Below are 22,638 nucleotides of genomic sequence, written 5' to 3' on the forward strand. Positions count from 1 at the left end.
CGGCCGACTCATCTGCGCGGCGCATAAACAGTTCGGGAAATGTTTTGACTGAAACTGACAGCGTAAAGTATGAACGCTAGACGGAAAAATTAGTCGAATGACACGTCGAAGAGATAATGTGAAGTGTCAGCCTGTGACGCAAGTAGACTCGACCGCACGTGTAATTTCATGTTCCGATTCCGAGAATTTAATTACTAGCTGTACAAGTTGATTTCTATTCTTTTCTATCGTGAATTTTATCTTGATTTTTGAACAATCGAAATACGTTCTACTGTCGAAAATAATTTCCATCGCGTTTCATGTATTCCATTCCTTGCATATTCATTTTGAACTTTAATTTCTTTTTCATAGTTGTAAATAGTAATTGCAAAAGTAAATATAATCTCTTTTTCTAAATTAAAACTGAACGCGTTCTGGAAGTGAGACGATTGAATTTACTTAAACTTTCTACGGTTTTCATTATAGTATGTGTTTAACGCTAGGTTTACGGAGCACTAAAAATTACTATTTTACATTACTTTATAAAAATAACATGAATGTATCTGTATCTACAAAATTTGTAGTCATCTTTTAAACAATATATACCCAAAGAAATAAATTTGTTACATAATTGCTCATGGTTGAATCTTTACAATCTCAATATTCGTAAATTAAAAATATTAGAATCCGTCATTTTGACGGGTCCCGTAAATCTAGTGCCAAATAAAGAAGTCAGTTCAGACATTTTCTATGAAAGGGTTTTTATAATTTCAATAATTATGGGTACCCATAAGTAATCAATTATTTGCAAAGAATTTGTTTTGCCTTTAGTTCTGTACCGATCGTTGAAGAGGAAACACGTATTCTTTCACAAGTTTTCGGTAAAGCAGCCTGTGTTCAAAATATTCTAAAAAGTATAATTTTCTTCTACAACCCTGTAATAAAATGGCGGGTGCCTTCCAAGGATCATATTCGTCATTGCATACTTCTTCATTTTCATGCGGGATTTAATGCAACGGTAACAACAACGAAAAGTCGCGATGTTTATGGAGATGTATCGAAGGTCAACAAGTGTCAACGTTGGTTCAGAAGGTTTGCTGCTGGCGATTATGCTCGAAGTGGACGACCAGTTGAATTTGTTAATGACACCCTAAAATCTCTAGTGGAAGCTGAGCCAAAATGAAGTATACAAGAATTGTCGAGAAGAAAACGCTTATGTGTCCCCCTTATAAAATAGAAAACCAGTCGCATGGCAGTGGTAGGTTTAGCGTTAATAGAAATTAGCACGTCACCACTGCACAATGATGGCGCTTCCAGGGAAGACGACCACCGTGGTACAAGCGGTGCCAATTATCCGCGACTGGGAGTCGGGAAATCTGTCGCGAGGAATCCGGTGTCAAGAATCCGAGTGTACCGGGCGTCAGGAAATCCAAGGCATCCCCTTTGGCGGAGGTGTTCCCTTCGCGTGGGGAGTGCCGATAAAATATTTCCCGATAATATCTGGAGCCCGTAAGAAAAAGGGTTCCTGCCGGATCCTGCAGGCGGTGAAAAGGTAAACGCGAAGGATCGGTGGTACTGTAGTAGGAACCGGGCCAGACAGAATAGAGTATTTCGCGGATGGATGCGGGGGGGGGGGGCCCATTGAAGAGGACGAGGCGGAAAAACTCCGTAAGAAAATCTTATCGTTGAATGCGCCGGGACAAAGGAGGGTTCGGCGAGTGCGTCGCGGGGCAAGAAAGATGGAGCCGTGGTGATAAAGGAGGATGGGACAGATGGGTGCTCCGGGGTGCGTCCACGTGGAAAGAAACGGCGTGGCGTGGTATAGCGTGGCATAGCGTGGCATAGCGTGGCGTGGCGCAGTCACGAGCGAGCACAAGACACGCCGGGAAACACGCACTCTGCCCGAGGAAACGCGGAATCTTGGTAAAAACGCGTTCACAAGACGACGACGCCACGTAGTCGCGACGACGAGGAAGGTTTCCACGAAGGTGAGACGGCCGACGTTTTCTCTACGTGACTTTCCTTTCTCCCCGGGATGACGTCTCCTCTTCTTCTTCTTCTTCTTCTTCTTCTTCTTCTTCTTGGTTTCCTCCGAGAGCCGCGGCTCGTATTATTATTCCTAAGAACATCGCGATCGCGGAGAGAGAAAGAAAAAAAAAAAAGAATGATACGGCGGCTGCAGGAAGGAAAACTTACTCGAGAAATCGTGATCAACGATCCGACAAGCGCCGGATGATGCGAGGGAAATCTCAGCCGTTGCCGAACCGGAATACTTAAGCGTAGGACTCCGCGGATGTTCTTCCGGAATGGTTCCTCGGATTCGGAAATTCATTGCTCGACGATGTGCTCTCTGCGAGGGAGGATGTTTGCTCTGATGAAACAGTTGCTTGATAGATGAGACTCGGGACGAGCGTGGCTTATTGTTAGGCGGACGAGGGACGCAAAGGAATTTCCGATGAGTTTTATGCGTTGACTGGCGAATCTGGTTTCTGAATCTGTGGAATCCTCTGAATCGATGCTCGATAAAAGAACGACGGAACCGTTCGAATTCGTCATTAGCAGACTGGGAATTTTATACAGTTATCAGACAAATTAGTAGGCGAAAATTAGAAACATTCATGTATATATTATTTTCCACTGATTGAAGAGCTCCGTGGCTCTTGTTTGTGGAAATTGATGCAGGCAATTTTTATTTTGCTTAAACGTCTGCAGTCTAATCATCGGATTTGCTTTCTCAAGTTTCTTGTATTTTACGAATTATTATGAAGGAAACAGGTGTAGAATAATGTTGGATCGACGATGAAGCTGGTCTTAATCAATTTTTGTGGAACAATCCTGAAAACATTAAGTATAAGGAGAAACAGAAACGAGTATTTACAATTATATCATTTTATCTCGTTATTTTCGATTCTGCAGAAAGTTGCAAATGTTCGACTACGGTCTAAATTAAACCTCGTTCAACAGCCTCCAAATTCGCAACTCGTACACAATTGATACCATTAACAAATATTTCTCTTCTGCAAGATGCGTGCCTAAACCAGGCCTAAAGCCTAATTTATAGTCGATTAATACCATTAATAACACTGTAGGTATTTTTCTTTCCCCAAGACGCACACCGTTGCTCCAAATAGCCTACTCTAATTTACATGTTTTGTTAGCGTGTTCGTTGATGTATGATTTATTTTTTCAGAGTTCAAAAGTACGAATCGAGTAATTTGAGAGATTGTGGAAGCCACTTCCAATATTTGGTCACCCGAGTTCCCGTGCACGAGGGTAAATGAGGCTCGCGGAACGGATCGGCACAGATTTTTCGCGAATCGAACGAGAAGAAGGGCAGGTAGAGGAAAAACAATCGCAGTTGCCGTAACCGGAGACTCCCGCTATAGCGCTAGACATAATATTTACTCCTGCCCACCTGCCCCCTCGGTCGACCACCTCCGACTGGCGGCCATCTTGGATCGGGAAGGTCGGCTGGAAGGTCTGAAGTGCACGCACACTCGCGCATATGCGGGGGATTATCGTTAATCACGGGCGTGGGTCTACTGGACCACTATAGCAACTACTATACAGCCGAAAGTTTAGAGAATTCATATGGGCCATTCGTCTTCCTAAAAAAGGAACAATTTTACCCGATCGGAGGAATTCTGATAATTAACGACAGCGGAACAGATTTACAACAACTGAAAGAATTAGCTTCCAATTTCAGAAATAAAAGGGTCTACACTGGAGGTGTACAGAAATAGATAAAGATCATAGTAAAAATATGAGAGCTAAGTTAAGAACTAATTCGAACCGAGGGGTTTCTGATGCAGGTGTCAGAACTTGGTTAAAAAAAAGTACAGTAACTTTTTCACTGGTATATAATTCCCGAAACGTCTATTAGTATATATCTCAAAAGAAATTGCATCATTTATAACAAAAAGAAAAATATTTTTCAAACAAAAATACAACAGACGAGTACAGAAATTTCAATACAGCATCCACGAATCCAAAATAAGGGTTCAGGTTTTTCAACTGTCTTTTACATGTCCGTGGTGTGCAATCGCATCGAAAGGATCGCGGGCATCGGCGAATGCAATTAAACGCAGCGACGAACGTTAACAGAACGGTCCGTCGGGCGCGTCGAGGAAAATGTCGAAGGGACAAGAAGTTCCCTCGGAAGGGCCGCGCGGATCATGAATGGCAGGCGTTCTATGCTTGCCTCGGAGGTTCGTGGAAGTTCGCAGACTTCGGATCCGGGGCGTAAGCGGAGCTCATTGCTTATTCTCGCCGGGGCACCGGACAATCGTTGATTTATTTCGCCGGGTAAATCCCGGCCGGGTCGTCCCGGCCAGTAATTAAATTTGATTTACGAATAAATAATCGATGTACTCGCGCGAACGCGAGCGCAAGGCGCGCACGCGCGGCAGCTCGGTGATTAATGAGCAAAATTAATACGCGTTCTTAATTGACCCGATTTAATTTCACGTCGCGCGTTACGCCGTGGTCAGGCGAGACGGCCAGACATCCGGACGTAAAGAGGCAGACGGGAAAAGGGGACAGAGACGGAGGACGGGCCGGAGAGGGACGAACCGGAGGGAAAAAGAGAGAGGAAGCGAGAAAGAGAGAGAGAGAGAGAGAGCAGGAGAACTTGAAATGGCTTCCAATTACCCGACGCGTAACGATATCGCCGATAAAAAAGGCGTGTCGCGGCAAGTAATGACCGTCCGGCCGATTTTTCTGGGGACGCAGCCGTCTGGCTCGCCGCGTTCCTTTTGGACGCGTCGCGACGCGCCGCCGAGCCGAGCCGCGCCGCGTCGATGCCCTTACCCCTAAAACCATTTCACTCGTAATCTATGCGTGCCCTTGCCGGACCCGCTGGACTGGTTTTACGCCCGTCACCGGCTACCCCGCAGGACTTAGCATGCCAACGAAACTTTCGACCCGAGAACCAGCCGTGCTACCGGAGCGCTGATAAAGCGGCGCTGCATTCGACCAGTACTCCCTACTTGTATCGCATAGTTGATAAGCTACTGTTAACCTACGGTTTGTCCGTGGATTCTTTCCGCCTCGGTTCAAACCGCTTGCAACCGATACAGTATGTTCTATTCACTGCGGTTGGACACTATTAGCTCGTGTTACAATATTCGGTTTCAAATCATTTGCAGCTTCAAATCACTTTTGTTCTTTGATGGAATATTGAAACGTCGATTGCCGCGCGAATTTTTTGTGTTTCGCACAAGCTTTATTTGTTTCGATCGTTCGAAGCGATTAGCGTCATTCACGTCTACGGAGCACTGAAAGTAATTATTTTACATTATTTTAAAAATGTAAGAATGACGTGTTTAACCAAATTTTTAGTCATTTTTATAATATATACATGATATATGCAAGGAAAGTACATGGCACTTCCCGAGTATTATTTGAAACATCCCGCGTAACAGCGGAGGCCTGACATCTGTAGGTGGAACAAGAATGAAGAGTGGGGGGTGATGAGGTGAAACACGTGGGAGAAACGAGTGGACAGGTTAACCAAAGAAATCGGTGATTGGAAGAAATTGTAATCATAAGAAAGGAACACAATGAATAATAAACATTGAATGTTTTTTTTTTTATTTTACAGAGAAACAATTCAGTTTAATTATTTATAACCATTCGCAAAAGAAAGAACATTATACATATATATATATATACACATAATATGTATATCCAAAGAAATAAATTTGTTAAACAATTCCTCATAGGTTCATCTTTACAATCTCAATAATTGTAAATTAGAAATATTAGAATCCGTCGTTGTGACAGGTAACGTAAATTGTTGGTTACTGGATAATGAAGTTCTCACCGGGTAGTATAGCCTAGTTAATTTCGGCAGAAATAAATTGATGTTCAGAGCCATTAATTTTATGACAACCATTTTTAAGCAGTACAATGCTGGTCACTGCTGACCGCCATCGCGTTCAACATGATCATAAGTTGTTCTGTTCTAAAGTTTGTCAATGAATTCCTGAGTGATCACTTTTTCAGAGACCCACAACATCGTACTATTCGACCGAAGATCATTCGAACGATCAAGTTGTAAATCACTCGTGGGTGGAATTCAATGCGCTACTAAGACAGTTTTCTGCGAATATTTCGGGAACTCTCAATTCCCGCCAAAAAGTAAAGTCACATTCGTATTCAGCGCGGCGAAGCGAATAGAATAACATACGACAGGTGCCAGAAGCTTGGGGGAGCAATTGTAAAGATCAACCCCAACGTTTCATATCCACGGATTCTTCTCAGCTCGCTTTAAACCGCTTGAAATCCGAAACGAGCGACAGCGTCAAGAAAATTCTGCATACCAGGCAACTTTAAATTAAGCACCCGGTATATCTCAAGTATATTCGAGTTGCACGACGAAGATAAAAATTGCGAGCCTGGAACGGATCGTTCGGAGCACTTTGTCGCGGCAATATCTATCGTTCCGCGAGATAGGATGACTCGGTCGCCTTGGCGGGATCACTATCGCTTTCGCGCGACGAAAGAAACCCGCGTGCCAGACGTCTCGCGAACGCCGAGAGGACTTTTCCTGCTGCGACGTTGCTGCCGGTGCTCTTCCGCGCAACCTTGTCCGTCGACGAAGAGAAAGCAAAACGATATCTCGGCCCGGTGGTCGATATCGGCCGATAGCCGGCAATGCCAGAAACATATTCCGTCGAGGACTTTATCTTCCGGCTTGCGGGGCTTGTTCGCTTCCCAGATGGACGACGCTCCATCGCGGGCTACCGGGGAAGTTAAGAGTTCGCCCGTGTATCCGGGCCATCGATACCATCCCCCGCAAATCCCTTCGAACCCCCGCGAACCGCCCCTCGGTATCGCGGCAGCTCCGGCGGTACGCGCGGAAAATGGAATTTTCGAGTGTTCGTCTCGTACGTGACGCGAATTCACCCGATCACCCGCCACGATTCTCTTGTTTCCGGCGTGCACGCGCGTCTCCGCTCCGCTCCGCGAGAGGATGCCCGACACGTGCAAGTGAAAGGTCGGATTTCGCAGGAGGCAAACGCTCCGGAGAAGAACCGCCGCGCCGATACCGAGCCGGCTCCTCTTCCTATCCTATCCTATCCTATATTCGTCCCCTTTCTTGGACATCCTCGCGAGCCTGACAACATGATCTTCGCTCTTCTGGTTATTCAGGCTACGACACCCATTCTTCTGCCCGACTAACGATCTTTCCGGAAATTCACGCCTTTGATTCTTCCCGAGGCTGATTCTGACGCGTGGAAGATGAAGTGGTAGACCATGGTTCTCTATGCATTTATTCTGTATTTCCATTGCGCAAGAACTGGCAGTATAGTAGTAACAATCCGTAACGAACTATGTTCGAATAGAGCAACAGGTTTTTTAGGCTTTGTTTTTTGTCTGTTAACTTATACGGGCCTGTATGCAAAATAAAAATTGTCTGTATGAATTGCAAGACACAGGAGCCGAATAGAAATTTCTTTCCTTTTTTTTTTTTGACAATGTTAACAAGTTCAGAGCAATACATAATCTTAATCTAATCTTTCGACTGTTGTAAGTTTTAGCTAGCCCATGAATGCATAAAATCAGCAGTCTAACTGTGACAAACTGGTATTTTTTGGCACCGTAAATTCTTGTGGATATCAGGATATAGGAGTATCAAAATTTTAGATTGGACACTTTCGCCGAGTAGGCAATGGGAGAAGAGGATAGTAATCAAATGACAGCGTTCGAGTCTACGGGAATGAAAAGAGACCGTCGGTTTACCGATCGGGACATTACGATCGAAGCGAAGGTTCGATAACATTTTAATTCCGGCGTCTTCCGCATCTCCGGCCGCCACCTTTCGATACACCGGCGCATCGGGACGAGCTAATACGGTGAATCTACTATTGCTTGCCACTCGAGTGATCAATAAGATCCCACCGATAGTGACAAACCACTCTAATTCCCGTACACGTGAAAATCCGCCGACTAATTTCCATTTGCGCGACAGGCGGTCGACGCGCGTGCAGAATCGTCCGCGAGTGCTGCGAGTGCTGCGAGAAAGAGAGAGAGAGAGACAGCTCGCGGATCGATAGGCGTCTGCGAGGATCTCGCCGGGCGAACAATACGTCCCGTGTTCCGGAAGTCCGACGTCAGGGCCATAAGCGCGTCGTACCAGCGAGACAAATCGAATCAGGCGCATTCCGTGTCTCTATCCGTTCCGTCTTCCCGTTTCGCTCGGTTCCGTGTCTGCGGCGCTGATGTTATCGCGGTCTTGTCGCGTCCGCTGGAAATAAATCTTTTGTGGAAGCGACGCGAAGGATCGTCGTCGCCGAGGATGGAGATCGCGGCGAAGGAAAAACGCTGTTGGCTGCGAGCTCGAACAGAGAACGAAGAACGAGAGCCGACAATACGAAAAACTCGCAAATCGCTTCTAAACTTCCTCATTGTCCCGTATCTCAGAGCGAAACTGCTAATGCTTGAAGCTCTTCTACGGAGCACGCTCTTCCGTTCCTAAATCCGGCTGAATGATAAAAGTTCAACCGCGAACAGAAAGCCTCCTGGAAGCCTATCTAATCTAGAAATCGAGCATGTTCCCGGATATCTTTCGATCGGCACGATAATACCACTATTAAGATTTATATCTTCCGAAGTCCCAGCTTCGAATGACTCAATATCGGCTGTACATGACGCTTCTAACCAAGTCTGAATTGCTATTGACTGTATACGGTGACCACGCTCGTGTATGATACAATCTTCAACCATGCTCGTAACGAAGTCAGATTTTACCTCGCGCGTCAATTTTAAGGCAGCCTTGTAGGCAAACAGTGGTAGGAACACATTAAACAAAATCAACTAAATATGAATGAGAGAAACCAATTCCTGTTTGGATCCTGTGTTTTGCAATTGATGCAAACAATTCTGCATAACAATACCGGTTTATTAAATATACAAGAGTCTGTCATCTTCGCATACAGATCCGTGAGAACCGATGCTTCAGAGTGCAAAAGGTTTAACTATTGCAATTTTAAGTATTTTGATTTCAAAAAATTCTGTCTTATTGTCCAAATGACGGAATATATGTATGTGAAACCTCGACACAAAACACTCGTCCGATTTCTTCACAAAAATTTCCAAACGAGACCTACAAAACGACGTTCTGGATCAGAAGATCACCTTAACCCTTAACTAGTATAATGGGGCCACTCATCACCCCAAGTAAAATTTAATGTACATCGATTTTTGTGAGCCAACATGTACCAGTTACTTGTAAGGCCAGTGTCGCCAGATGAGGGGAGGGAGCACGAATCGAGGGGAAATAGTTACCCTCTCCTCGCCAGTACCGGAGTATGCACGACAGAGATAGGGAACGCGTCACGTGACCGGGTCGCGTGGGGAATATCGCGGTGGAAAGGGAAATTAGAGTGGGGGAAGAAGTCTTGATCTGGCGACACTGTGTAAGGTACTGTAGGTTTAGTATTAGTGCCAAGACTCCGTGGATTCGCGATAAGGTAGAGTGACCACGTTACCGACAAAAATAGGCGAAAAATGGTTTTACGTGCTTCAGCTTTTCGTCCTTATATGAGAATATTTTGTCGCTGGGAAAGGGCTCATTCCAAAGAGGAAGGTTCAATCTAGCTCGCGCTGGTCACGAGCTGACGAGATCATGCAGATATTTGGTAATATAAGTAATAAAAATTGACGATGCGTATGCCGTGGAATCCAAGCATTTTTACGCCATTGGATGAGTTTTCTGGATGAAATCGAGAGTAGCGCGCGCCAGAAAATATCTCTGCGAAGTAAAGCGAAAAAATTGAAGCACGTTTCTGGCGTCAGAATTCATGATATCGATAATACAGAGGAAGAAGTGTGATAAGTTTAGTCACAGACTTAAGACCCGTCGGATCAAGACCAAGACGGGTCTTAAGTCAGTGGCTGAAGGCTGTGAACGGAAATTATGCAGCAGTTGCCGACCTGCTCACTCTGCAAAAGTCACGTGACTACCCCTGGCTGTTAAGGGACATATCGCGCGAGTGTCTATGCGTCTGCGGCAATTAACGGCGCGTTTCCGTTGCAATTCGATACGGCGTGACACCTGTTCGCGACGGGAAAGCGATCGAAAGCGAAAAGCTGAAGAAGAAGCGAGCGGACGGAATGTGGGCGCAGGAGGGCTCGCGGTCTGGTTTTCCAGACGGAGGCCGAGGAGGAAAACATGTGGGCTAGATAGGCGCAGCTGCGCTACCATCCCGGCCGAGATTAGATATCAGCAGCTTTTTCCAGACAGCCTTCGACGTTCCACGAATCGCGTAATAATCTCGTCCGAAGGTCGACGACGCTGCCCGCGACTACCTCCGTCGGATGGGAAATCGCGCTTCCGTTCCCCATCCTCTATTCCCCCGCCGGTGTCACCGCTCCTACGAGCCAATAACGAGAGATCGTGCACGCGATCGAGGATCACGACTCGCGACTAGGATGTTCTTCGATGCAACACCGGCTGTGATTGCAGTCTGCTCGTGATAAGGCTCATCGCGACGAGTAGACCGACCTGCGCCTCGCAATTGTTAACAACTCAAACAGCTCGGCACGTTTGCTTGATTCCCTCTCTATTGATTTAGAAGTTCTATCGGAGTCTGACGCGACATTCTTGTAAAGCGTTCTAAAGAGAAACTTGTAAAAGTGTCAACAGAAACGATGACGCGGCGGAGATTGAATCCAACGTCGCGTCGGCGCATCTACAATGCACACGCAATGCAACAATGGCCAGAACTGATATTCGGACGCTCTTTACGATAAAGTAACTTTCTCACAATCGAACCGAACCGCTTCCTCTCCTCCTTCAAGGAGAAATTTAGAGAAAGTCGCGATTTAGTTAAATTTTAACAAAGTTATTGTAAAGTGCGTCCGAATATACTAATATAAAATAGTGTCAGTTGAAATCTGTAGAGAACAATGCCTGGAGAAATACCATCAGCGGTAAGCACGAAGTTCACGTCAACAAACGAGCTCTATTAAATCGGTCCAGCTCGTGCAAGTTAATGAACGCTAAACGAATAATCAATCGAGCTTAGACGCTAACAAAATTCTACATACCCTCAAAAATTCCCAGAGAAATAGTCGAATAAAACGAACTGCGTAAACCGATCAAATCGACGTCTCCCCGTCAGCGGAGCACGGTGATGTTGCATACGGTTGTTAATTTTTTCTGTTTTCTTTGAAAGGAGTAAGCTGGTCGCACGCGATGCACGGTTGATAAATGCGTTTCGGTTCCCGTTGAAATGCAATGAAAGACTCACCGGTGTGCCAGGATGACGACGGTGATCTTGTAGCAGGAGACGTCGTTGATGCGACGCCGGCAGTTCCTCGCGGTGATGACGATGATGATGGTGCCGATGGTGATGCAAGATAGAGGCGGAGGCCGGCTCGTGCAGCAGCAACCGACGATGATGAAGATGATGCGATACCGTCGCCAGGACACCCACCAGTGCTCCGACTACCAGGACGAGCACCACTGACACTATGTAGCTGCTTGCGCTCACTGTCAACAAATGGACACGTTTCGTTAGAAAGATCGGCGCGGGGAATCGGCTGCCAGCTAAGAACGCGTCGTCGTGTTATCGAGGCGTAGAACCGCTTCTAATACTCGCGGCTTCTGACAGCGGGGAAATGTTATTCTTGCGTTCTATTCGTTTCCGTTCGGCTTCGAATTGTAATATTGAAATATTGATTTCTCGGCTGACATTATATTTTTAACAAGGCATTTCACATTTTTCCGCGGTTCAAGAGTTAAGTGTTTTATACAGGCTGTTCAAGAACTGAGCGAAATTGCACTCGAGAGCGAAACGCGTACGCCGCGCCGCAATCTGTACGGCGGTGATAAGTGATAGCGCTTTTCCTTGCGGAACATTCCTTCCTAAACCATTTCCTGAGGGATCTATACGTTCGGGCAAATATTGCTTCTGATAACTACGGTTCTAGGAAAGGGTACCGGTGCGCATTGGAAGACAACCTTGACTTGCACAAAGAGCTCATGAAACGCTGCAATATTTGCAGTAATTTATACAATTGCTGCCATTATCTACACATTATTACTATCGGACGATTGCGAAAGTTCGAGCTCGACTTTCAAAGGCTTTCGTTGAAGGTGACCAGCCAAACGTTGAAAGAAAATATTGTATACGAAGCTTTACGACTACGGTGATTTCTCTGTCTATGTCGCCAAGGCCTGGACCATAAACGTCACGTAATTATCCCCTCCACCGAGGAGTGTAAACACAACACGGCTCGGGTATGTCTTCTGGACGACCTGGCAAGACCTGTGTTGTTGACATATATCGAGAATTCGCTGTATATAAAATTTTAAGACAAAATTGGGTCAACTTTTGCGAACATCTCATACACAAAATGCTCTCGACCGAGCTATAAAAGTAACAGGTACATGTTGCCTTATAAAAATGACAAGATTTAATTTATTTCGACTTTGCGCGGTTCTTATTCCAATGTGTGCTCTACTAAAGATATTTATCGAATCATTGCTCGTGAAAGTATCTTTATAATTTCAATAATTGCGAAATAAAGAATCTAGAACCGGTCATTTGACCGGTGGTGGTACGATTAGTGTTCAAGTGAATGCCTGCGGTTGGGGAACAACGATTAGGTACTTTGCTTCTCTGAATGTCCATTGCCCGGAGCGTCGAACAAACAGAAAGGCAGTGCATACACATAAAAAATGACTACATTAACACTTTCTCTTTCTAATCAAGAAACATTCCGTTTCCCCTGGCTTTCTTTTTATCACGATTATCGAAAAGTGAGAAACAAGTTTGCGAGAATGCCAAATAGCTGCCGCACGAAAGTTTCGAGAAGGAGTATGCAAGTTTGTCAAGATGCGAAGTGGGGAACGAAGCCTCCAACCGAAATCCTAAAATGGAGCTGAGGCTGGAAGCTACGTCCGTGCTACAAATTCGGAACCTTCGAAGACCCGTGCGTGTTAGACTTCGTTCGTCGTTTTTCGGACTTCGTTCGTGATTTTTATTGCTCGTCCTACATATTTTCGCCTTCTACCCGAACGTTCTACATTTTTCGCCTCGTTTCTTTGCGTTCTGCACTGCCCGTTTTTTTACCGGGCGGTCTATATTTTTTGGTTTTTGCTACCTACACACGTTTTTCGCTTTTTTTCCGTTCATGCTACATTTTTCGCCTCATTCTTCCCCCGGTCAGCGTTTTTAGCTTCTGGCGGCCCGCCTGTACATTGTAAGCTTTTTATCGTTCGTTCTACAGTATACGCGTTTTTCTCTGCGCTCAGCGTTCCTCGTCTTTTTTTCTGCTTTTTAGCTTCTTAATTTTTCGCTTTTTAATCCGTGCTCTATACCGTTCGTTTTCCGGCAGGTTCGAATCGCATTTTTCGCTTCCGCTCTCTCTCCCTCTCTGTCTCTCTCACTCGAAAAATTTTCGCCGCGACGCTCGCCGCTCTACCAAGCTTTCTCATTTCTCGCCCCCCGAATTTCTCGCTTCTCGCCCGGCGAAAAAGGCGTCGCGACGGCGGACCTCCCCGCCGGTAAACGGTGGTTCCGGGACGCTTTTCACGGCGTCGTTCGCGCCGGCGATGTACGAAAGTATCGACTAACTTCCCGCTTCCAGTCAATTTCGTACGTGATGCGTGAAAGAGACTCGAGGCACGAACTTCCAGCCCGAGTTTCCCTCCGCGCGCGCCGCGCCGGGGATCCGGAGGCGCTCTCTCGCTCTCTCCGCGTCTCCGCCTCATTCAGAAAGTGTACGAGACTGGAAAATTTCTTATAGTCACGCTCGGCGACGCGACGTTCGCCTAGCGTCTCGGAGAGCTCGCCTCGTCTTCGAAATTTTTGCAAAATTGCGCGCCGCCCGACCCGCCTCCCGTGAAATCTTTCCTCCGCCGCCCGCCCGTTAGATTATCAAACGGAAATATTATCCGCTCCCCCCATTTTTTTTCTCGGCTTCAAGGAAATCCGCTGCCTTTGATGTCCCCCCTTTGCGCGAATGATTCCCGCCGAATATTGCGTCGGAAGGTTTTTTGGCCGCCGACGAAAAACGCGCGCGATTCAATCTGGCCGCGAACGATCCGCGCGGTTCGAGCGGTTCGTTCCCTCGCGGCGAAACGGAAGAAAAATAGCGGGACCGTTTTCTTTGCTCTTCGTCCTTTGGTTGGTCCTCTATGCTCCCCGATCTATTTGGTAAGTATAATTAACCCTTAACGGTCCGGAAGTGTTTCAAGTTCATTTCCCACCAGGTCCAAGCGGAACATAGATAACAAGCGGAAACTACAGAAATGACCTGGCACAATTCTTAACTCGTTCGTTATGTAAATATGACAACAATAAGAGTGATAAAAATAATAAGTTGGACGAAGTAAGTAAAAGTGCTATGCCGCTTATATGGCGGCATTGGTCCGTTAAGGATTAAACAGCGGATTTTATGACGAGATGAGTAGATGCGATTGAAAACAGTGAAAACATTAGAAGAAGTTTAAAATACTGTTAAATTATTCTCAACCTATTAAACTTATCAGCACATTATCTACCGGCGATTATTCCATAATTTAATGGGTCCTTCAACAGCAACAGTAATTTCAATTGCGAATCAACAATTCACCTCCAGTAACGTTGTCCAAGAATTTCGTCTCACATTACAATGTAAAAGAAAATTTACTAAAATACAACTACTGAAAATCCTATGATCACTTTGACTGCCAAACTAGAAACCTAAAAAATTCCATAAAATAAAAGTTATTTAATGAAATGAAAATTGAAAAAATTGAAAAAAATTAAATGCATGATATTGAGTAGTCCTCCAACTTTCTTGCATTTTATAGATCCCAATCAAATTTGGTACAATGAATATATTAACGTAAAAATTCATTTTAAAACCTCGAGAAATAATTCCGTCATCCACATATGGGTCACATGGCAGTTAGCGTGTTGACAGAATTCCGGTAGGCAAAGTGTTAAGAATGAAAATAAATTTCTACTTCTCACCAGATTGTTGCAGTTCGGGTAGAACATTTTGCATACAGATCCGCTATCTAATTATAATACAAAAGTGACGACTTCGTGTTTCACAAATTTCTTATTTCTTCTCTAGGAAACTACAGGTCTTACCCTCCAAATTCACCATTTTGCAAACCAGCTTCGCCCTTTTGCATACCAATTTCATTTAATTTTGTAAGGGTTAATCCGGAGCGCAAAGCCTGTATTAACACGTTAACTGCCACGTATCATTCCCAGAGATTCTTACAAAATCAGAGTAATTTAATTCATGAAGGCAAAACTAGAAATTTTAGATGTATTATAGGGGATGCTGTTTTAACCCTTTTGAATTATACAGATCTTAATAAAATTCGGTTTATTTGGATATGTCACGATAAAAATGAATGTCTAAACCTAGTCAAAAATCACTGTCAGTCATATATGACTGACATGGCAGTTAACGTGTTAACAGCGAAGAAGTTCCAGCCGTTGTAGCTCAGAAAGAAATAGTATCGCAGGGATTTCTAGAATATCATCTAGAATTTCGATTCGATGGAGATGAAAAACCGTCGAAGGGTGGGGCAAACAATGTCAGAAGTGTGGCTAGGGCCTAAGTCGAATCTGGTGATCTTATAGAGAATAAGGGCACGTTGAAGATCGTGGTGTGCGTGGCGCGCTTGTAACCGTGTGCTCGAAGAGGTGAGCACAAGGTAGTGTGTATGGGCGAGCAAGCGCGCGTGTATGTGTGTGTGTGGTCGCGAGCCCACGATTGGTGGGACAGGATGAGACACGACCATAAAACCTTATCAACGTTCATCATCGCCGGTTCAACGGTTTGAACCGCTCGTCACCCAGCGCTCGTTAAACGCCGTACGAGTCGCGACGACGGTACACCCCGTGGCCCTGTGGTCACGTCGAGACGCTAACAGCGACGCCGACGAAAAGAAAAAAAAAAAAAAGAAAAAGAAGAAAAATACAGAGACAGGAAAGGGCGAAAAGAGGTCCCTGACCCTCCGGTGCTGAAACTTCTGCGAAACGGTCGCGCACCGGCCGAACGCCGACGACGACGTGGACAAAGGACTTTGTGTCCAGACGCTGGAAATTCGGTGGAACGGAGGCACGACCGGGTCTCTCGGGCTCGTTACCGCGGACTAGTTGCAGGTGAACGCGCCGCTTCTCAGAATTTATCACCGTCGTCCGTGGTAGCCGGGGATCAACGACAGTAAACCATTAAGACCGAACGTAACAGTTTCAACGAATAATAAAAGAGAAACTCGAGGAAACGTTCTCCGCGCGGCCCAACGTACACTCCGACAGCCACTCAAGCTTTTTCGGGGATTGTTCCCCCCCCCCCGCTCGCGCAACTTTTTCTCAAGGTTGCATGCACCTTGGACACTCTCCGCGAGCGCTACCATGCGCACAATGGTCCGCGATCATTATCGGAATCACGCGATCAATGCTCCAACTTGGACGTAACCGATCCTCCTTCGCGGCGAACTTGCGTTTACGCTCGTTGTCTCTGGAAGATACACTTTTGTGCAAATTAATGATATTCAACGATACCGTCGTTTCTATAGAATCTAGGTTTTAGTTGCAAATTATCATGTCTAGAAAATCATTTATCTTTTCGAGTCAATTCTCATATTGCGACATCTAGTTAAACAATATTCGGGAGACCCATAAGTAATCAATTATTTTGAGATCTGAAACAAACTTTGCAGTAACTTTAAGTTTTTATTTCTTATCCCCTTCCCGTACTTTAACGAGTCTGACTCGTGATGCAGATTTTGGCACAAACGTGAACATCACGAGTACGACTCGTGGACTGAAAATCTGCCAAATGTAAACATCACGAGTTAGAGTCGTGGAATGATTTACAAAGGACTGTATCACAGGTATTTACATTTCGGCTAGTATTGCAACTGTTTTCGAGCATCACTCTGGTCTGTTTACCGCGCATTGACCCCTACCGTTTGGGCCCGGATTTCGTCGAAGTAAATGGCACGGGAAGAGGTTAATTTATTATATAATCTCCATCATTATCAAGGAAAGTTTGCCATCTTTCCTGCAAATTTTCAATTCCCCTCTTATAGACATCCAGGCTTCGTGAAGCAAAATATGACTCAAGGTGCCTCCTTACATCTTCTACAGAAGTGAATGTTTTATTTCTTAAATAATGCTCCAGAGATCTGAAAAGATAATAGTCAGAGGAAGCAATGTGTGGGGCCGGGCATTGTCAATTTTCAGTATTACACCTTTTCTGTGGACTTGTCCAACGTTGACACTTGTCGACCTTCAATACATCTCCATAAAGATCGCAAATGTTCTTTCTTGTCACCGTTGCATTAAATCCCGCATGAAAATGAAAGAGTATGCAATGACGAATATGATCCTCGGAAGGTATGGACGCTGCCATTTTATTACAGGGTTGTAGAATTATACTTTTTAGAATATTTTGAACACATGCTGCTTTACTGAAAGCTGTAAAAGAATACGTGTCTCCTCTTCAACGATCGGTACAGATCAAAAGGCAAAATAAATTCTTTGCAAATCATTTATAGGTACTCCTAATATATCCTTTCATCAGAATGTAGGTTTCGGTCGCAGACCACGAAGGCCTGCGATCAGAAGAGTTTCAAAGTGGCCACAACCGAATGGTGTCCCTAGCGCTAAAGTTATATTCACGATGCTACACCTAGCGACACAATGCGCCCTTCCAGCAGCATTCAGGCTTCCTCCAGAGTCTACAAGGCAGTCCTTCCATGTCTAGAAGATCATTTGTCCTTTGGACTAAACCCTCGCGACGCTGCAACTAGCGACACAATATGTCCTTCCATTAGAATCCAGGTTTTAGCCGCAGACCACGAAGAGGGTTTCAAAGGATCCGTAACGGAACGGCGTCGAAGACCCAACGCCCTCGCCGCATGTTAAAATCGATATCGCCATCGGTCTGACCAGAGTCACTGAAAACGCGGCTCTCCTCGAAGAGACAGCGTCTCCGAAAAGCAGAAATCCTTTTCTGGACGTCGGGTCCCGCGGGCGACGACGACGCGACGTGAAGCGACGCCTCGAATCTCCGCGCCGCCATTTATTTCGGGCATCAGCTTTCGAAAGTAATCCATAAATCGTGCCCGTGGAGGAGGATCACCGTTGCGATCGGTTCCGTCGCGCGGTGTCGGAGGGCCTGGAAGCGGGCAGGAGTAGTCTGGAAGCCAGGTTCCAGCTCAAGCCTCTCTCTCTCGGTTCGAAGCCTCGGAGCCCCGGCTACCTGACGGTGTTTCGCGTCGGCCGCTAGAAAGAGAGGCAAAAAGAGGAGGGAGAAGAGGAACGCCGCCTCGGGGATCAGGATAATATGCCGTGATCCTGCTATATAGAGCGGTGCGCGCCGGACCTTCTCCGCTCGAGTCGTGGCCGGCATATACGATCCGGCGAGCGCCGACAGTTGGCTCGCGCGGAGTCATGAAGGCCGTCCCTCGGAAACCTCTTCAGGGAAATCTCGCCGCCAGGAAAAAACCGTGCTCGCCTTTGATCGCGTGGTCGACCGGAATGCCAAGCGTTCCTCCTTGAGAGACGGAAGTGAACGACCCTCGCGAATCGCCGACGCTCTCCTCTCTCTCCCTCTCTCTCTCTCCCCCTCTCTCTCTCTCTCCGCCAGACTGACCGAAGCTCCTCCAGTCCCAATGCAGCGCTCTTCATGGGCGTCGAAAAGGACAAGCATCTTCTCAACCCTCAATCGCCTGCCGAAATGTCGCTAGGCGGACGAAATTATTTTTTCCCGATTTCGAGCTTATTTGGGGTTTCAGAACACAAGTCAAAAACGTTAACCCTTAACGGAATATAAATATTTTCCTTTCTATACTTGATATAAAAATGTTGAGTCCTGGTGGAAAGTAAACCTGAAATACTTCCGGACTCTTAAGGGTTAATAACAAGTACCGATTTGTGTTATCCTTTATGCAGACCTTTCCCTCTAAACTATTCCTCCAGATATAACAGTTTCCAAGGTATTCGATAAAATATGTCTTTCGGATGCGGAACATTATACAAAACGTAACGCCATCGCGCTGGCAGGAACGCACCTAACACATTCGTTCGTGGCTCGTTCCGATTTCCGGCGATTCCTGCAAGAACCAGTGACACCAGAACGGCTCGTCCGGCGGACAAAGCGGCGTTCGCGGAAGGTGCAAGGACCTTCGTCCTTTCGGGCATCTTCGCCCCGTGTCCAGACGCCCAGACATCCTAAACGTTCCGTCAAATATTGACACGCGACATGTTTGGCGACCTGCACGCCGGTTCGCCCACTTGGACGACCGCTCCCTCCTCGAGCCCCTTCTCCCTTGCAAAACTGAACTTGCCAGGACGACCTTGCCTTCCTCCCTTCGAGCTTTCCGCTCCGAGGCGAAGAAAGCCCGCGGACTTCCCGCGGCAAACACCGCCAGGCTAATCACGCTAATGCTGCTGTGACCTGTCGCCCGAAGAATATCCCAGGCCGAATAAATTGCCGGCTGGAAGTTTTGGCAGTGAGCTGGAATCGTTGAAGACTGCGCCAGTTTGGGTTCTCTCGTGTGTGAACCCGAAGACTCCTGAGTGACTTCAAGGTTCTACCAGGGTCTACAATTTTGAGTATAGGCTCGGGTCCTTTGGCAGGAGTTGGTTTGTTAACCTGGGGATAATGTTGTGAAGTCTGCTTGACGTTGGATTAATTGAAGAATATTGCTATTTATCTTTGAAAGAGACATGGTTTTGCTTGGGCTGACGGGGACCAAGAAATCAAGTCGGACTTCGAAATTAATTTATTTCAAAATTCTAAGTGTATCCTATTACTTCCTAATAGAAGCAGTGATCAGAGTTTGTTGGTCTTTCGTAAATCTGGACGAGGCTGCAAGGTTAGTTAAAATTAAAGGAACAAGTAACGTTTTGGTTCGTGCTTCAGGCGCCACAAGAAAAACGAGATGTCTGCGCGGAGTATTTTACCGAAACTTTAATTTCTCTGAACAGTAAAATTTATTTTAAATGCATAGGGTTCTACGGCCTGGCGATTAGAGTCTGCGAGGTGTGTCATAAATTTTAGAAATTTTATGGACGATAAACCAGTAGCCAGGATATCAAGCATTTTTATAGCGCTAACGAAACGGGAAAAATTCTAAAGTGGACAGTCATTATTATTACCGTTCAAATGATATATAATGCGGAACGTCACAATAAACGTTACGACGGCTGTTGGAAAAATCGAAATGATACAAATCGTTGCTATATTTAGATTCGAAGATAGATAGCCATTATTATGCTTCCGTTTTGATATTACCGTTCAAGCAATAGAAAAATTGAAAATCGTAAATGTAAATGTAGAAAAACGTAAATGGTAACAAGCGTTGTCAGTGAAATGTCTAGCTCCGAAAGTAGGCGGTCGTTATAACTACCATTGGCCGTTATTATTTCAAACAAATTCGCTCGGGGGGCCACAACGGGGAGTAAGAGGTCTGTCGGAAAAATCGCGACGGTAAAAATGCCTTAGCGATCCGCTTGAAATATTTAGAGCGGCGACGTGTAGCGGTGACCATTTTCCGAAATGTCCGGCGCCTGTTCCGCCCCCCGTCGGGTTAACAACGTAAATCCAGTCGTGCGTCCTTAACGCGCCGATTCATCCAGCCGATCGTGGAGCCTGCGGTTTTGTCGATACGGCCGGTTCCGATGGTCAATTTGAATAGATTTTCGGTCGCGACGCGACGGCCGCATCGATCGGGAACGGTTACGAGCCCGGCGTGCTCTAATTTTTATTGGCCGGTGAACGAACGCGGAATTGGCCTCTCGCGCTGCCGTGCCGGCCAGATCTCGGCTATGGCATGCGATTTCCGTACCGTGGGATCGCGATCGGTTTCCATAGGACCCATTCGGCCGCTATCTTCGTCCGGCACGCGGACATCGTTGAATGGAAACGAGGCGACGTCTCGAAGCGGCATTAAGGGCGCCGGTGTGAATCGGGTTTACGAGGCGAGCACGTTTCCGAAAATCCCCGGAACCGTTTTCCTACGCTTTTGCACCGCGCCGGAATCGAGATCCCGATTATCCTGTCGCGCGATCAACATACGAGCCACGAGCCGCACAGTCGACAATGGACAAAAATCAATTTTTTCATGTTGGTATTTAACGCTTAGCACTCGAGTGACGACTCTGAGGCGCCATTAAAGATATTGTTTGCAGTATTAAATTTGTTTGTATTTATATTATGAAATTTAAAAAAAACATAATTTCAAAGTTCCACTCACTAGGTGTATTGGTCCGAAGACTCTTGTGTACGTAGAATGGATATATTCCAGGTCAGAAAAAAATGTTTGGTTTTTGAATTAAGATAGCTTAGAGCGCAAAAATGTTCCTACGTATCCATTACAAAGGTAAGTAATGATATTAAAACTAAGGAACAAGTATTAACTATGTCTGGATACTTCGCCCGCAAGGGAAAAGTTTTTGTCAAAATTCGTTTACCAATTGTGCTAGCGAATATTTTACCAACTGTTCGTTTTATACAAGTGAAAAGTTTTGTGCAGGACAAGCACAGAACAAGAATCGCGGGAAACAATGCAACGGACATCGATGTATTAAGAAAAATAACGTTTTAGTCGCGCCTTTTTTCCATCCTGTTTTAGTGAAATCGCTTTGTGTACCAAGAGGAAGTGTGTTTTGTGCAGGACAATTGTTTCATTTCGCAGTGGTGGCTGGACCGATCGAAAGGTTTTGATCGAGCCTGTTTTTAAGGGTACATTCTGAACGCCACCGAACTTTCTCTTTTACTTTATCTTATTTTCTAGCTTCGAAAGAAATCGCAATTAGAGACAATGTCCCGGTATACTAACCGTTAACCCATTTGCATCATAAGGAAATATGAAAAGAAGGCCTTTATCACCAAACTTGTTTTTAAAATTATATTTAAGTACAAAAATGACTACAAGTAAAAGAACTTCATATTTCAGCATTATAAGAAAAAATAAATTGAGCGTATATATACGCTAATGATAGAAATTAGTTAATATCTGCCCATGTTACTCTTCTAGCGTTATGATTACCGAAACTATGGAACCTTCATTTTAATAATTGAAACGAACTTAAAACTAATATCCTCGGTGAAGGATTTAATCTGCCGGTAAGGTAGAAATTTAATTACCTGCTCGCAGCGGCTTTTGTTTTACCGCTGTCGATGCACACTTATGCGCCGTAAGTTAAACAAAACTTTCTAATTATAACCTTCTGGAGTTAGCGATACGGTGAGTGTACCAACGAATCATGAATATAACATTTTAGTGTTTCAAACATGTCCAAAGAAAGAAATCAATTTTTAAAAATTGTATCAACACTGAGTACACACGTTGTATGGCATCATTAGTAACTAGAATATCTTTTTACATTAACAAGGTTCTCTTATGGGTCATCTAAAACGATCTCTCCCTTTCGTTTGAAATCTTCAATCAACATCGATAAATTCAATGGTTATGTGTAAGTATCCTAACAGTTGAGAAACACTTCACTTGGTCTTCCTAAATTGAATTGATAATATAAACGTATGAATTAGGATTTTGTTTAAAAATTTAGCACCTTGAAACGGGAGCATAGGGGGTCAACGTATAGGATTGACGACTTCTCCCCTTCTGTTTATAATTTTCTTGCGAATTAACACATGTATGCAATGTGGAAAAACTAAAAT

At 45.3% G+C, this 22,638-nt stretch overlaps 1 protein-coding gene across 1 annotated transcript in view; it reads right to left on the reverse strand.

Moving 5' to 3' along the window:
* The window catches only part of LOC143365363 (uncharacterized), a 200,254-nt gene that overhangs the window by 104,833 nt on the left and 72,783 nt on the right, over positions 1-22,638 (reverse strand). The window contains exon 2 of the mRNA XM_076805473.1: positions 11,238-11,479. Within this exon, the coding sequence (XP_076661588.1) occupies positions 11,238-11,479 (242 nt within the window). The remainder of the gene's footprint in view (positions 1-11,237; positions 11,480-22,638) is intronic.

Source organism: Halictus rubicundus, chromosome 2 (genome assembly GCF_050948215.1).
Source record: "Halictus rubicundus isolate RS-2024b chromosome 2, iyHalRubi1_principal, whole genome shotgun sequence".
Taxonomy (NCBI): Eukaryota; Metazoa; Arthropoda; class Insecta; order Hymenoptera; family Halictidae; genus Halictus; species Halictus rubicundus.